The sequence below is a fragment of the Pan troglodytes genome, chromosome 1 (assembly GCF_028858775.2).
Source record: "Pan troglodytes isolate AG18354 chromosome 1, NHGRI_mPanTro3-v2.0_pri, whole genome shotgun sequence".
NCBI lineage: Eukaryota > Metazoa > Chordata > Mammalia > Primates > Hominidae > Pan > Pan troglodytes.
Window position 1 is genome coordinate 109136518 of NC_072398.2, and position 18661 is coordinate 109155178.

General features: G+C 38.7%; 1 protein-coding gene across 9 annotated transcripts in view; it reads right to left on the reverse strand.

Annotated features, from left to right (window-relative positions):
* Positions 1-18661, reverse strand: part of LOC107971330 (notch homolog 2 N-terminal-like protein A) — a 250005-nt gene that overhangs the window by 42034 nt on the left and 189310 nt on the right. For 5 of the 9 annotated variants that reach the window (XM_063815240.1, XM_063815241.1, XM_063815239.1 and 2 more), the window contains one exon: positions 16150-16338. The exons of the other annotated variants lie outside the window; for them this stretch is intronic. In XM_063815240.1, the coding sequence (XP_063671310.1) occupies positions 16150-16336 (187 nt within the window). In that variant the 5' untranslated portion in view covers positions 16337-16338. The remainder of the gene's footprint in view (positions 1-16149; positions 16339-18661) is intronic. 9 annotated transcript variants of the gene reach the window in all.

Consider the following 18661-nt stretch of genomic DNA (forward strand, 5'->3'; position numbering starts at 1 on the left):
ATCTCAAAAAAAGAAAAAAAATTAGCCAGGCATGGTGGCATGCGCCTGTAATCCCAGGTACTTAGGAAGCTGAGGCAGGAGAATCACTTGAACGCAGGAGGCGGAGGCTGCAATGAGCCGAGATTCTGCCATCGCACTCCAGCCTGGACAACAAGAGTGAGATTTGGTCTCAAACAAACAAACAAACAAAACTAAACAGGTGGGAGCCGAGATGGCCGAATAGGAACAGCTCTGGTCTACAGCTCCCAGCGTGAGCGACGCAGAAGATGGGTGATTTCTGCATTTCCATCTGAGGTACCGGGTTCATCTCACTAGGGAGTGCCAGACAGTGGGTGCAGGACAGTGGGTGCAGTGCACCGTGTGCGAGCTGAAGCAGGGCGAGGCATTGCCTCACTCGGGAAGTGCAAGGGGTCAGGGAGTTCCCTTCCCTAGTCAAAGAAAGGGGTGACAGACGGCACCTGGAAAATTGGGTCACTCCCACCCGAATACTGCACTTTTCTGACGGGCTTAAAAAACGGCGCACCAGGAGATTATATGCCGCACCTGGCTCAGAGGGTCCTACACCCACGGAGTCTCGCTGATTGCTAGCACAGCAGTCTGAGATCAAACTGCAAGGCGGCAGTGAGGCTGGGGGAGGGGCGCCTGCCATTGCCCAGGCTTGCTTAGGTAAACAAAGCAGCCAGGAAGCTCGAACTGGGTGGAGCCCACCACAGCTCAAGGAGGCCCGCCTGCCTCTGTAGGCTCCACCTCTGGGGGCAGGGCACAGACAAACAAAAAGACAGCAGTAACCTCTGCAGACTTAAATGTCCCTGTCTGACAGCTTTGAGGAGAGCAGTGGTTCTCCCAGCACGCAGCTGGAGATCTGAGAACAGGCAGACTGCCTCCTGAAGTGGGTCCCTGACCCCTGACCCCCGAGCAGCCTAACTGGGAGGCACCCCCCAGTAGGGGCAGACTGACACCTCACACGGCCGGGTACTCCTCTGAGACAAAACTTCCAGAGGAACGATCAGACAGCAGCATTCACGGTTCACGAAAATCCACTGCTCTGCAGCTACCGCTGCTGGTACCCAGGCAAACAGGGTAGGGAGTGGACCTCTAGCAAACTCCAACAGACTTGCAGCTGAGGGTCCTGTCTGTTAGAAGGAAAACTAACAAACAGAAAGGACATCCACACTAAAAACCCATCTGTACATCACCATCATCAAAGAACAAAAGAAGATAAAACCACAAAGACGGGTAAAGAACCGAGCAGAAAAACTGGAAACTCTAAAAAGCAGAGCGCCTCTCCTCCTCCAAAGGAATGCAGTTCCTCACCAGCAACGGAACAAAGCTGGATGGAGAATGACTTTGACGAGTTGAGAGAAGAAGCCTTCAGATGATCAAACTACTCCGAGCTACAGGAAGAAATTCAAATCAAAGGCAAAGAAGTTAAAAACTTTGAAAAAAATTTAGACGAATGTATAACTAGAATAACCAATACAGAGAAGTGCTTAAAGGAGCTGATGGAGCTGAAAGCCAAGGCTCGAGAACTACGTGAAGAATGCAGAAGCCTCAGGAGCCGATGCGATCAACTGAAAGAAAGGGTATCAGTGATGGAAGATGAAATGAATGAAATGAAGCCAGAAGGGAAGTTTAGAGAAGAAAGAATAAAAAGAAATGAACAAAGCCTCCAAGAAATATGGGACTATGTGAAAAGACCAAATCTACATCTGATTGGTGTACCTGAAAGTGATGGGGAGACTGGAACCAAGTTGGAAAACACTGTTCAGGATATTATCCAGGAGAACTTCCCCAACCTAGCAAGGCAGGCCAACATTCAAATTCAGGAAATACAGAGAACGCCACAAAGATACTCCTCGAGAAGAGCAACTCCAAGACACATAATTGTCAGATTCACCAAAGCTGAAATGAAGGAAAAAATGTTAAGGGCAGCCAGAGAGAAAGGTCGGGTTACCCACAAAGGGAAGCCCATCAGACTAACAGCGGATCTCTTGGCAGAAACTCTACAAGCCAGAAGAGAGTGGGGGCCGATATTCAACATTCTTAAAGAAAAGAATTGTCAACCCAGAACTTCATATCCAGCCAAACTAAACTTCATAAGTGAAGGAGAAATAAAATCCTTTACAGACAAGCAAATGCCGAGAGATTCTGTCACAACCAGGCCTGCCCTAAAAGAGCTCCTGAAGGAAGCACTAAACATGGAAAGGAACAACTGGTACCAGCCACTGCAAAATCATGTCAAATTGTAAAGACCATCGAGGCTAGGAAGAAACTGCATCAACTAACGAGCAAAATAACCAGCTAACATCATAATGACAGGATCAAATTCACACATAATAATATCAACTTTAAATGTAAATGGACTAAATGCTCCAATTAAAAGACACAGACTGGAAAATTGGATAAAGAGTCAAGACCCATCAGTGTGCTGTATTCAGGAAAACCATCTCACATGCAGAGACACACATAGACTCAAAATAAAAGGACGGAGGAAGATCTACCAAGTAAATGGAAAACAAAATAGGCAGGGGTTGCAATCCTAGTCTCTGATAAAACAGACTTTAAACCAACAAAGATCAAAAGAGACAAAGAAGGCCATTACATAATGGTAAAGGGATCAATTCAACAAGAAGAGCAAACTATCCTAAATATATATGCACCCAATACAGGAGCACCCAGATTCATAAAGCAAGTCCTGAGTGACCTACAAAGAGACTTAGACTCCCACACAATAATAATGGGAGACTTTAACACCCCACTGTCAACATTAGACAGATCAACGAGACAGAGAGTTAACAAGGATACCCAGGAATTGAACTCAGCTCTGCACCAAGCAGACCTAATAGACATCTACAGAACTCTCCACCCCAAATCAACAGAATATACATTTTTTCCAGCACCACACCACACCTATTCCAAAATTGACCATATAGTTGGAAGTAAAGCTCTCCTCAGCAAATGTAAAAGAACAGAAATTATAACAAACTGTCTCTCAGACCACAGTGCAATCAAACTAGAACTCAGGATTAAGAAACTCACTCAAAACCGCTCAACTACATGGAAACTGAACAACGTGCTCCTGAATGACTACTGGGTACATAACGAAATGAAGACAGAAATAAAGATGTTCTTTGAAACCAACAAGAAGAAAGACACAACATACCAGAATCTCTGGGACACATTTAAAGCAGTGTGTAGAGGGAAATTTATAGCACGAAATGCCCACAAAAGAAAGCAGGAAAGATCCAAAATTGACACCCTAACATCACAATTAAAAGAACTAGAAAAGCAAGAGCAAACACATTCAAAAGCTAGCAGAAGGCAAGAAATAACTAAAATCAGAGCAGAACTGAAGGAAATAGAGACACAAAAAACCCTTCAAAAAATTAATGAATCCAGGAGCTGGTTTTTTGAAAGGATCAACAAAATTGATAGACCGCTAGCAAGACTAATAAAGAAGAAAAGAGAGAAGAATCAAATAGATGCAATAAAAAATGATAAAAGGGGATATCACCACCAATCTCACAGAAATACAAACTACCATCAGAGAATACTACAAACACCTCTACGCAAATAAACTAGAAAATCTAGAAGAAATGGATAAATTCCTCGACACATACACCCTCCCAAGACTAAACCAGGAAGAAGTTGAATCTCTGAATAGACCAATAACAGGCTCTGAAATTGTGGCAATAATCAATAGCTTACCAACCAAAAAGAGTCCAGGACCAGATGGATTCACAGCCGAATTCTACCAGAGGTACAAGGAGGAACTGGTACCATTCCTTCTGAAACTATTCCAATCAATAGAAAAAGAGGGAATCCTCCCTAACTCATTTTATGAGGCCAGCATCATCCTGATACCAAAGCTGGGCAGAGACACAACCAAAAAAGAGAATTTTAGACCAATATCCTTGATGAACATTGATGCAAAAATCCTCAATAAAATACTGGCAAACCGAATCCAGCAGCACATCAAAAAGCTTATCCACCATGATCAACTGGGCTTCATCCCTGGGATGCAAGACTGGTTCAATATACGCAAATCAGTAAATGTAATCCAGCATATAAACAGAACCAAAGACAAAAACCACATGGTTATCTCAATAGATGCAGAAAAGGCCTTTGACAAAATTCAACAATGCTTCATGCTAAAAACTCTCAATAAATTAGGTATTGATGGGACGTATCTCAAAATAATAAGAGCTATCTATGACAAACCCACAGCCAATATCATACTGAATGGGCAAAAACTGGAAGCATTCCCTTTGAAAACTCGCACAAGACAGGGATGCCCTCTCTCACCACTCCTATTCAACATAATGTTGGAAGTTCTGGCCAGGGCAGTTAGGCAGGAGAAGGAAATAAAGGGTATTCAATTAGGAAAAGAGGAAGTCAAATTGTCCCTGTTTGCAGATGACATGATTGTATATCTAGAAAACCGCATTGTCTCAGCCCAAAATCTCCTTAAGCTGATAAGCCAAAAGTCTCAGGATACAAAATCAATGTACAAAAATCACAAGCATTCTTATACACCAATAACAGACAAGCAGAGAGACAAATCATGAGTGAACTCCCATTCACAATTGCTTCAAAGAGAATAAAATACCTAGGAATCCAACTTACAAGGGACGTGAAGGACCTCTTCAAGGAGAACTACAAACCACTGCTCAATGAAATAAAAGAGGATACAAAGAAATGGAAGAACATTCCATGCTCATGGATAGGAAGAATCAATATCGTGAAAATGGCCATATTGCCCAAGGTAATTTATAGATTCAATGCCATCCCCATCAAGCTACCAATGACTTTCTTCACAGAATTGGAAAAAACTACTTTAAAGTTCATATGGAACCCAAAAAGAGCCCACATTGCCAAGTCAATCCTAAGCCAAAAGAACAAAGCTGGAGGCATTACGCTACCTGACTTCAACCTACTGCAAGGCTACAGTAACCAAAACAGCATGGTACTGGTACCAAAACAGAGATATAGATCAATGGGACAGAACAGAGCCCTCAGAAATAACGCCGCACATCTACAACTATCTGATCTTCGACAAACCTGAGAAAAACAAGCAATGGGGAAAGGATTCCCTATTTAATAAATGGTGCTGGGAAAACTGGCTAGCCATATGTAGAAAGCTGAAACTGGATCCCTTCCTTACACCTTATACAAAAATTAATTCAAGATGGATTAGACTTAAACGTTAGACCTAAAACCATAAAAACCCTAGAAGAAAACCGAGGCATTACCATTCAGGACATAGGCATGGGCAAGGACTTCATGTCTAAAACACCAAAAGCAATGGCAACAAAAGCCAAAATTGACAAATGGGATCTAATTAAACTAAAGAGCTTCTGCACAGCAAAAGAAACTACCATCAGAGTGAACAGGCAGCCTACAAAATGGGAGAAAATTTTCACAACCTACTCATCTGACAAAGGGCTAATATCCAGAATCTACAATGAACTCAAACAAATTTACAAGAAAAAAACAAACAACCCCATCAAAAAGTGGGCGAAGGACATGAACAGACACTTCTCAAAAGAAGACATTTATGCAGCCAAAAAACACATGAAAAAATGCTCACCATCACTGGCCATCAGAGAAATGCAAATCAAAACCACAATGAGATACCATCTCACACCAGTTAGAATGGCAATCATTAAAAAGTCAGGAAACAACAGGTGCTGGAGAGGATGTGGAGAAATAGGAACACTTTTACACTGTTGGTGGGACTGTAAACTAGTTCAACCCTTGTGGAAGTCAGTGTGGCGATTCCTCAGGGATCTAGAACTAGAAATACCATTTGACCCAGCCATCCCATTACTGGGTATATACCCAAAGGACTATAAATCATGCTGCTATAAAGACACATGCACAAGTATGTTTATTGCGGCACTATTCACAATAGCAAAGACTTGGAACCAACCCAAATGTCCAACAACGATAGACTGGATTAAGAAAATGTGGCACATATACACCGTGGAATACTGTGCAGCCATAAAAAATGATGAGTTCATGTCCTTTGTAGGGACATGGATGAAATTGGAAATCATCATGCTCAGTAAAATATCGCAAGAACAAAAAGCCAAACACTGCATATTCTCACTCATAGGTGGGAAGTGAACAATGAGAACACATGGACACAGGAAGGGGAACATCACACTCTGGGGACTGCTGTGGGGTGGGGGGAGGGGGGAGGGATAGCATTAGGAGATATACCTAATGCTAAATGACGAGTTAATGGGTGCAGCACACCAGCATGTCACATGTATACATATGTAACTAACCTGCACATTGTGTACATGTACTCTAAAACTTAAAGTATAATAATAATAAAAAAAAAACAAAACAAAAAAACTGAACAAAACAAAAGCCATTGCTAACAATGTACTTTAAAAATTCATTCTAGTTTGACAAATTTTGAACTGAAGATTAGAATGATGTTAATTTATGAGTGTATTTTCTTGTAGTATCCTTCTTTTTGCAGCAATTTTGAATTTGATATATAAATCAGATTTCAAAAGGTGAAACAAGCAACAAAAAATTCAACAGAAGCAAACAATGCATTATTGAAGACACTGACAAGGCAGCTTAATAAATCCCTCTAAAAGTTGGTTTTGCTTTCCTGATTTGACATTAGTAAGACTATTTTGGTTGTAGAATCATTACCAGTTGACGGTCATCAGTTGGGTATTTTTTAATACAGTCTTGACTTAAAATTTGGCCCCTGTTGTCTCATCAATTAGCTTTTATTTGAATATGATTATTTAAAAGGTTATTGCCAAACAAAGGTGCTTTAATTTGTTCTGATGGCTTTTAAAAAACTCAATGTGGTATTAAAGCTCCCAGAATTTTCACGGAAATATTGTATTGCCATGCAAATTAGATAAGCATATTAGGCAAATATGAAACTACATTTTGAAATCCTGACAGCATACACAATAGCTAAGACATGTGTTTCATGGATAAAATGTTGAAAAGGTCAAAACTGAGGTCAAATGAAAGGTCAAAATGAAAGGTCTTTACATTTTGTTACCTCAATGGGAAAGCATAATGTGAGAGATCAAAAAATACTATGACAATTCAACCATCTGAATGTTGGTCCATATTTTCATGGTATGTGAAATAACAGAGGATTAGAAAAGTCTAGCAAACACTGCAAAAAGCAACCTCAGTATTAACACTAAAATCTTTCTGGAAAACAATGCTTAAACTTCCCCCCGCAATCAGAAAGTAGTCTTCAACCTTCTCCAAGTTCCTGAACCACAAACACTCCCAGCCATATTAAAATATCCAGCAATTACCAAGTAAAGCCTTTAGGAAACTATAGAAAAGACAAGTTTACACTACTTTGTAAAAATGGTAATGTTATGTCTACAATTCTTAACATAGGAGTTCAATTTAATAACCAGTAAGATTAAGGAAGCAAACAAACTTGGGAAAAACGGCAAGATTTAACAGTTTGATACCATGATAAACACCACACAGGACCCTTTTTCAAATAAGGTTATAGGTAAATGTTTGCTCCAAAAGTATCCTTTATAATTCAAGAAAATCAAACAAATACTTTTCTGAGATGATTAATAAATCTTTAGTTTTATACAGCAAAAGGATTATCTCAAAGTTATATAAAATATTTCAAAATATTAATAAATTTAATGTTTTCTCCAACAGTTTTCACCTGTTTGTAAAATGGCCCACCATCAAAGATAATATGCATTTAGTTTAGAGGATAGATGGTGACGGAGGGCAGAGCAAAGTGGCGGGATAGAAGCCTACACTACTCATCCCCCTACCCCCACAGAAACACCAAATTTTAACAACTAACTACACACTAAAAGTACCGTTACAAGAGACAAAAAGCAGGTGAGCAATCATAGTGCCTGGTTTGGACTTCATATCACTGAAAGAGACACTGAAGAAGATAGGAAAGGCAGTCTGGAATTGCCAGTGCTACCACTCCCCCATCCTCCCCGCAGTGGTGGTAAGAATTTGCATGCTTGGGAGAGGGTGAGCACAGCGATTTTCAGGATTTGCATTGAACTCAGTGCTCCCCTGTCACAAGGGAAAGCAGAACCAGGCTGTACTCAGCTGACATATGCCAACAAAGGGAGCATTTGGGTCGACCCTAGCCATAGGGGAATTGCCCATTCCAGTGGTTGGAGACTGAGTTCCAGCAAGCCTCACCACTGGGGGCTGGAGTGCTCTGGGCCCCGAGTGAAATGAGAGGCAGTCTAGGCCACAAGGACTGCAATTCCTAGACAAGTCCTAGTGCTGAGCTGGGATCAGAGACACCTGACTGCAACCTACGAGACACCAGCCAGGGCAGCTAAGGGAGTGCTTATGCCACCTCTCCCTTAGCTCCCGGCCGCAGCCACCTGATATGGAGAAATCTGTGTGATTGTGAGAGGGAGAGCACAGTGGCTGATGGACTTTTCATTGAACTCAGTGCTGCCCTGTCACAGCAGAGACCTGGCAGATTTCATCACCTGCCTGCTCAAGAGCCCCTGGGCCCTGAATAACCAATAGCAATACCCAGGTAATAAATACGCCACGGATACTGGGCTCTGAGACATGCTGGCTTTAGGCGTGACCCAGCACATTCCCTGCTGTGGTAACTATGGTGAAAGACTGCTGCTTGAGAAAAGTAGGGGGAAAGGTAAAGGTGACTGTGTCGTGCAGCTTAGGTACCAGCTCAGCCACAGTAGGGTAGAGCACCAAGCAGGCTCTCGGGGTCCCTGAGTCCAGGCCTAGGCTCTTGGTCAGCATTTCTGGACCTAGCCTGGATCAGAGGAGAGCCCACTGTCCTGAAGGGTGAGTCCCAGGCCTGACAGCATTCATCACAAGCTGACTGAAGAGCCCTTGTGCTTTAGGTGAGCGTTAGCAGTGGCCTGGCAACACCCCCACACACCCACATGGGCCAGTGTTGGTGGCCACAGGGAGAGGTTTCTCCGTCTGTGGAAGGTGAAGAATGGGAAGAATTCTGTCTGTCTTGTGGTTTGAATGCCAGCTTAGCCAGAGTAGAACAGAATACCAGGTAAATTTCTAAGGTTTTTGACTTCAATCCCTGGCTCCCAGACGATATCTCTGAATCCACTCGCGGCTTGGGGAAACTCACCATCCTGAAGAGAGGGACATGAACCTAGCTCACTTTGCCACCTGCTGATCATAGGGCTCCAGGGCCTTGAGTTAATTTAAGTGGCAGCCAGGTAGTGGTTACGGCTGGCTGTGGGCAAGATCCAGTGCTGTGCTGGTTTCATGTCTCACCCAGCGCAGTCCCAGTGGTGGTGGCCACAGGGATGTTTATGTCCCCCAACCCCCAGTTCCAAGAGGCTCAGCACAGAGAGAGAGAAAGAGAGAGACAGAGAGTGAGGGAGGGAGAGAGAGAGAGAGAGAGAGAGACTGACTTTGTTTGTTTGGAAGAATGTAAGGGAAAAGAACAAGAGTCTCTGCCTATTAATCCAGATAATTCTTCTGAATCATATCCAAGAATACTAAGGTGGTACTTATTGTTATTGGGTTTAGGACCTAGGTCCCTTCGAATACCTGGAAAGCCTTCCCAAGGATGGGCACAAAGAAGCCCAGCCTGCAAAAACTACAATAAATGCCTAACTCTTCAATGCCCAGACACCAACAAACATCTATAAGGATCAAGACCATCCAGGAAAACATGACCTCACCAAATGAACTAAATAAGGCACTAGGGACCAGTCCTGGAGAAACAGAGATATGTGACCTTTCAGATAGAAAATTTAAAATAGTTGTTTTGAGAAAACAACAACAAAAAATCAAGATAACAGAGAGAAGAAATGCAGAATCCTGTCACATAAATTTAACAGACTGAAATAATTAAAAAGAATCAAACAGAAATCTAGAGTTGAAAAATACAACTGACATGCTAAACAATGCATCAGTCTCTTAACAGCAGAATCGATCAAGTAGAAGAATTAGTGAGCTTGAAGACAGCCTATTTGAAAATACACAGAGGAGACAAAAAAAAAAAAAAAAAAACAAGAATAAAGAACAATAAAGCACACCTACAGTATCTAGAAAACAGCCTCAAAAGGGCAATTCTAAGAGTTATTGGCCCAAAAGAGGAGGTACAGAAAAAATGAGGTACAAAGTTTATTCAAAGGGATAATATCAGAGAACTTCCCAAACCTAGAGAAAGATACCAATATTCAAGCACATGAAGGTTATAGGGCACCAAGCAGATTTAACCCAAAGGAGACTACCTCAAGGCATTTAAAAATCAAACTCCCAAAGGTCAAAGATAAAGAAAGGATCCTAAGAGCAGCAAGAGAAAAGAAACAAGTAACATACAAAGGAGCTCCAATATGTCTAACAGCAGACTTTCCAGTGGAAACCTTACAGGGCAGGAGAGAGTGGCATGACATATTTAAAGTGCTTAGGAAAAAAACCTTTTACTCTATAATAGTGTATCTGGCAAAAATATCCTTTAAGCATGAAGGAGAAATAAAGACCTTCCAGACAACAAAAGCTAAGGGATTTCGTGAACACTAGATCTGTCCTACAAGAAATGCTAAAGGGGGTTCTTCAATGTGAAAGAAAAGGACATTAATGAGCAATAAGAAATCATCTGAAGGGACAAAACTCACTGGTAATAGCACACAGAAAAACATAGAATATTAAACTGTAATTGTGGTGTGTAACATACTCGTAAGTAGAAAGACTAAACAATGAACCAATCAAAATAATAACTAGAACAAATCTTCAAGACAAAGTACAATAAGACATAAAGAGAAATAACAAAAAATTTAAAAGGAAGGGATGAAGTTAAATTGTACAGTTTTTATTCATTTTCTTTTTGCTTGTTTGCTTCTTTGTTTATACAATCAGTGTTAATTTGTCCTCAGTTTATAATTATGAGTTATAATATAGTATTTTCAAGCGTCCTGGTAATCTCAAATAAAAAAAATACATTGGATACACAAGAAAATAAAAAGCAAGAAATTAAATCATACCACAGATAAAATCACCTTCACTAAAAGGAAGGAAGGAAAGAAGGAAGAGACGATCACAAAACAACCAGAAAACAAATAACAAAATGGCAGGAGTAAGTCCTTACTGATCATTAATAACACTCAATCCATATAGACTAAACTCTCCAATCAAAAGACATAGAGAAGATGAGTGAATAAAAAAAAGCAAGACCTGATGATCTATTGCCTAGAAGAAACATATGTCACCTGTAAAGGTACACATAGAATGGAAATAAAGGACTGGAAAAAGACATTCCATGCCAGTGAAAACCAAAAAACAGTAGCAGTAGCTACATTTATATCAGATAAAATAGACTATAAGACAAAAACTGCAAGAAGAGACAAAAAGGTCATTATATAATAATAAAGGGGTCAATTCAGCAAGAGGATATAACAATTGTAAATGTATATGCATCCAACACTGGAGTACCCAGAAACATAAAGCAAGTGTTACTTGCTTTACTAGAGCTAAAGAGAGAGGTATTTTATCATATATTACAATTATATATTTTATATATATAATTATTATATAATATATGATATATATTATTAGAGCTAAGGAGAGAGAAATAGACCTCAATACAATAATAGCAGGAGACTTCAACATCCCACTTTCAGCATTAGATCTTCCAGACAGAAAATCAACAAGGAAACATCGGACCTAATCTGCACTATAGACTACATGGACCTAATAGATATTTACAGAACATTTCATCCAATGGCTGCAGAATATATATTCTCCTCAGCACGGCATCATTCAAGGATAGACCATATGTTAGGTTACAGAACAAGTCTTAAAACATTCCAAAAAATTAAAATTATATCAAGTATCTTCTTGACTGCTATGGAATAAAATCAGAAATTAATAACAAGGGGAATTTTGGAAACTATACAAACACATGGAAATTAAACAATAGGTTCCTGAATGACCAGTGAGTCAATAAAGGAATTAAGAAGGAAATTGGAAAAATTTCTTGAAACAAATAATAATGGAAACAAAACACACCAAAACCTATGGGATACAGCAAAAGCAGTACTAAGAGGGAAATTTATAGCTATAAGTGCCTATATATATAAAAAAAGAAAAACTTCAAATAAATAACCTCATGATGCATCTTGAAGAACTAGAAAAGAGCAAATTAAGCTCTAGATTAATAGAAGAAAAGCAGAAAGAGTAGAAATAAATGAATTTGAAATGAAGAAAACAACACAAAAGATCAAAGAAACAAAAAGTTGGTTTTTTGAAAAGATACAATTAACAAACCTTAGACTAACAGAAAAAAAGAGATAAGATCCAAGTAAATAAAATCAGAGATGAAACAGGAGACATTACAACTGATACTGCAGAAATTCAAAGGATTGTTAGAGACTATTATGAGCAACTATATGCCAACAAATTGGAAAACCTAGAAGAAATGGATAAATTCCTAGACACACACAACTTACCAAGATCAAACCACAAAGAAATCTAAAACCTGAACAGACCAATGACAAGCAACAAGATTGAAGCCATAATAGTCTCCCAGTAAAGTAAAGCCCAGGATCTGATGGCTTTACTGCTGAATTCTACCAAGCATTTAAAGGAGTAATACAATTCCTACTCAAACTATTCTGAAAAATAGAGGGAAGAATAATTCCAAACTCATTCTGTGATGCCAGTATTACCCTGATATCCAAATCAAAGACATATCAAAAAAAGAAAACTACAGGCCCGTATTTCTGATAAGTACTGATGTAAAACTCCTCAACAAAATATTAGCAAGTCAAATTTGACAATACATTAAAAAGAACATTCATCATGACCAAGTGGGATTTATCCCAGGAATGCAAGGATGGTACAATATATGCAAATAATCAGTGTGATACATGGTATCAACAGAATGAAGGATAAAAACTATAATCATTTGAAGCAGATGGATCACCTGAGGTCAAGAATTCGAGACCAGCCTAGCTAACATGGTGAAACCCCATCTCTACTAAAAATATAAAATTAACCAGGCGTGCTGGTGAGTGCCTGTAATCCCAGCTACTCTGGAGGCTGAAGCAGGAGAATCACTTGAACCCAGGAGGTGGGGGTTGCAGTGAGCTGAGATCATGCCACTGCCCTCCAGCCTGGGTGACAGAGACTCAGTCTAAAAAACAAAACAAAACAAAACAAAACAAAAACAAAAAAACTATAATGATTTCAACTGATGCTGAAAAAATTTAATAAAATTCAACACCCCTTTATGATAAAACCCTAAAAAAACTGGGTATATAAGAAACATACCTCAATATAATAAAAGCCATATATACAACAGAGCCACAGCTAGTATCACACTGAATGAGGGAAAAACTGAAAGTCCTTCCTCTGAGATCTGGAAAATGAAGATGCCCACTTTCACCACTGTTACTCAACACAGGACTGGAAGTTCTAGCTAAAGCAATCAGCAGGAGAAAGAAATAACAGGCATACAAATTGGAAAGGGAGAAGTCAAATTACCCTTGTTTGCAGATGATGGGATCTTATATTTGGAAAAACTTAACAACTCCACAAATAAAAAAACTATTAGAACTGATAAACAAATTCAGTAAAGTTGCAGGATACAAAAGCGACATACAAAAATCAGTAGCCTTTCTATATGCCAGTGAACAATCTGAAAAAGAAATAAAAAAGTAATCCTATTCACAATAGCCACAAATAAGATTAAATACCTAGGAATTAACTTAACCAAAGAAGCGAAAGATCTCTGCATTAAAAATTATAAAATGCTGATGCAAGAAACTGAAGAGGACACAAAAAATGAAAAGATATTTCATGTTCATAGTTGGAAGAATCAATATTCTTTTCAATACTACCCAAAGCAATCTAGAGATTCAATGCAATCTCTATCAAATCTCTATCAAAATACCAATGACATTCTTCACAGAAATAGAAAAAACAATTCTGAAATTTATATGGAACCACAAAAGACCCAGAATAGCCAAAGCTAGCCTGAGGAAAAAGAACACAACTGGAGGAATCACATTACCTGACTTCAAATTATACTACAGAGCTATAGTAACTAAAGGAAGATGGTATTGGCATAAAAACAGACACATAGACCAGTGGAACAGAATAGAGAAATCCATACACCTACAATGAACTCATTTTCAAGAAAGGTGCCAAGAACATACATTGGAGAAAAGATAGTCTCTTCAATGGTTCTAGGAAAATTGGATATCCACATGTAGAAGAATGAAACTTGACTTCTATCTCTCGCTGTATACAAAAATCAAATCAAGGTGAATTAAAGACTTAAATCTTAGACTTCAAACTATAAAACTAAAAAAAGAAAACACTGGGGAAACTCTCCAGGACATTGGTCTGGGCAAAAATTTCTTCAGTGATACTCCACAAGCCTAGGCAACTAAAGCAAAAATGGACAAATGGGATCACATCAAGTTAAAAAGCTTCTGCATAGCAAAGGAAACAATCAGTCAAGTGAAGAGACAGCCCACAGAATGGGAGAAAATCTTTGCAAATTATCCATCTCACAAGAGATTAATAACCAGAATATATAAGGAGCTCAAACAACTCTATAGGAAAAATCTAATAATCTGATTAAAAAATGGGCAAAACATTGGAATAGACATTTCTCATGAAGAAGACATAGAAACAGCAATATGAATAAGTGCTCAGGTCATTGATCATCAGATAAATACAAATCAAAAGCACAATGAGGTATCTTCTTGCCCTGGTTAAAAATGGCTTTTATCCAAAAGACAGGCAATAACAAATGCTGGAGAGGGTGTGGTGAAAAGGGAACCCTCATACACTGTTCCTGGGAATGTAAATTTGTACAACCACTATGGAAAACAATTTGGAGGATTCTCAAAACACTAAAAATAGACATACCATACAATCTAGCAATCCCACTGCTGAGTATATACCCACAAGAAAGGAAATCAGTATATTGAAGAGATATCTGCACTCCCATGTTTGTTACAGCACTTTTCACAATAGCCAAGATTTAGAAGCCACCTAAATGTCCATCAACAGATAATTAGATAAAGAAAACATGGTACATACACACAATGGAGTACTATTCAGCCATAAAAAGAATGAGATCTTGTCATTTGCAATGACACAGATGGAACTGAAGATCATTATGTTAAGTGAAATAAGTCAGGCAAAGAAACACAAACTTTGAATGTTCTCATTTCTTTGTGGATGCTAAAAATTAAAACAACTGAACTAATGGAGCCAGAGAGTAGAAGGATGATTACCAGAGGCTGGGAAGGGTAGTTAGGGTTGGGGGGGCGGTGAGAGGGAAGTGGAGATGGTTAAGGAATATAAAAAATATATAGCTAGAAAGGCCGGGTGTGGTGTGGCTCACGTCTGTAATCTCAGCACTTTGGGAGGCCAAGGCAGGCGGATCACGAGGTCAGGAGATCCAGACCATCCTGGCTAACACAGTGAAACCTTGTCTCTACTAAAAATACAAAAAATTAGCCAGCGTGGTGGCGGGCGCCTGTAGTCCCAGCTACTCGGGAGGCTGAGGCAGGAGAATGGCATGAACCCGGGAGACGGAGTTTGCAGTGAGCCGAGATCGCGCCACTGCACTCCAGCCTGGGCGACAGAGCAAGACTCCGTCTCAAAAAAAATATATATATATATATGTGTGTGTGTGTGTGTGTGTGTGTGTGTATATGTGTGTGTATATATATGTGTATTATATATATGTGTGTGTATATATATATATATAGCTAGAAGGAATGAATAAGACCTAGTTTTTGATAACACAATAGGACAATAGGGTGACTACAGTCAGCAATAATTTAATTGTACATTTTATAACTAAAAGAGTATAAACGGGTTGTTTATAACACAACAGATAAATGCTTGAGGAGATGTATACCCCATTTTCTATGATGTGGTTATTACTTATTGCATGCCTATATCACAGTATAATATCTCATGTATCCCATAAATATATATACCTACTGTATACCCATAAAACTTTTTTTTAAATTAAAGGATAAACTATTTTAATACTGGAATCTCTTTCTTTAGTTATATAATTTAATTATTTCTCTCTCTTTATGTATATAAAATCTCTTCACTATAATTTTTGTTATAGTATCACTACTCTTCAAATAATTATGAAAAATTTCTTACCTGGTGCAATTTTCCCATCCTGAGCTGCGGGACCATCTTTCAGCACATTTTTCACTTGTAGGAACTCGTCAGGTCTATCTCCGCCAATAATAGTAAAACCAAATCCCATTGTGCTTTTTTTCAGTGATGCTCGAACAAGGACACCTTTAAGCTGGGATGGATCTCTTGTGAAGTGTGATTTTTCCATATCTGTGCCAAAATGAGAAGTGGGTTTGAGAACAAAAATAATTACAAGGAATATAGCACTCAGAGTCAATCTTTTATACGACTTTTTAATGTTATTCTCAACTTAATCTCTTTCTCATTGCCTTGTCTGTGCTTACTTTCAACCCAGAGTCCATTATATGAAGTCAAAATGATACAACCTTTAGCACTCAATTCCTGAAAGTTTGGATACTATTCAACTGTACTATAAAACTCAGCATCTACTGAGTTTTATGTGCAAAGTACTATACCAGGAAGATGAAGTCAAGTGTCACAAACTTATGAAAGAGAGTATACTGAGAATTTTTATAATTCACAGCTCAGGCTTTCTGCAGTCTTTGATTTATAACTGATGGAAGGAGTGAATCTTTTTACTATCAGTAAATAGCTTCATATTTCTATCCCTTTCACTCATGTTTAGTGGATAATTTAGGAAAAAAAATACATAGTTCTTTTGAAATGCCCATTATTAGGGGTTAGATGACCCTAGTGATTCACAACTGCAAATAACAACTTCCTTCCAGAACCTCTTCTCTCTTCTCCTCAACCATGCCTGCCATTAGGAAAGTGACAAAAACTGAGAGAATCAAATTGTGCAGGTTTATAATTTATGAAGTATTAAATTAACTGTAAAAAAGATTTTAAATGTTCTGCCATTATCTATTTTTTAACAAATTTATTGAGATATAATTCACATACCGTAGAATTTAGCCCTTTCAAGTGTACAATTCAATGTCATGCGACTATCAGCATAATCTACTTTTAGAACATTTTCTTCCCTCCTCAAAGGAAATCCCCATGCCCATTAGCAGTCATTATCCAATTTCTCCCCAACCCACATCCATATCCTAGCCTTAGGAAACCACGAATCTACTATCCATGTATAGACGTGCCCAATATAGGCATTTCATATAAACAAAATCAGACAATATGTGGTTTTTTGAATGGTTTCTTTCACTTGACAGTGTTTTTGAGGGTCATCTGTATTGTAGCATATGTCAGTACTTTATTGCTCTTTATTATTAATATACAATAAATATTAAATTAAATATGTACTTACTAAAGATAAAATATATTTATTATATTATTGCCAAATAATAGGCCACTGTATGGATAAACATCACATTTTGTTGATCCATTCATTAATTGATGGACATTTGGGTTATTTCCACTTTTTGGCTATTATGAATAATGTTGATATGAACACTCACAAGGTTTTGTGTGGACATATTTTCATTCATCTTGGGTATACACTGAGTGGAATTCCAGCAGTTACTATAAATATATGGTAATTATGTTTATCATTTTGCCAACAGTTATACTGTCTGACCTCCCATACCCTCTTCATTCTATTGCAATTTTACTTCACTCTCTACTTGCTCTTCCTAGAGTGACTAATGACCTCCCTACTGTCAAATCCAACACATATTTTTCAATCTTCAACTTCCTTGACATTCCAGCAACATATGACATACTCAACCTCTTCTCATGGCTGCCTATCCCTACAACCTCATCGCTTGTTACTACCCTACAAAGACCCTATGCTGTAACCACACCTACTTGCCTTCTGGCCTTTCGGCACACCATTTCATGCTTCTGTGATTTTAAACATTCTGTTCCTTCTACTTGGTATGCTTTCTTGCTCCTTTAAAATTTTTGTCTGCCTGCTTTAACTTTTCCTGACTTTTCAAGACCTAGTTTCTATCTCTTCTGCTTTGAAATTTCTCCTGCCCCCTTGACATTTCCCACCAAAGCAGAGTTGGGTACTCCCGTCTTTATGCCACCACTGTAACTTGTACATGTCTATTAATAACAATGAAACTATCATTTATTAGTCAACATGTGCTTAATACCATTGTAGGCACTTTACATCTGTTAATTTACATACTCATAACCACCTTAAAAGGTGGGTACCATTATTATTCCTATTTTATATATGAAGAAATAGGAGCATTTAGAGATTTAGGAAACGTACCCAAGATTACACAGCTGGGATTCAAACCTGCTCCTCAGCTTACCATTATAACTACTATTCTATGATGGTACCTATCTCCATGTATTATAACCATCAGTTTCCTGTATTAGACTATGAACTCTTGAGGGCAAGCCCTGTCTTACTCTTAGTCATTTTTGAATACCTAGAGCCTAGCAAAGCACTGGGGATATAGTCAGTGCTCAAAAGTATTTGTTAAACTCAAAATGTTTGCTAAACGAAATGCAGAACTTTAGAAGGAGGACGATGTTTTTGAAGAGTAACTATAAGAAAGAACTATTTCTCTCATAGGCAACCGAAGTGGAGAATCTACTG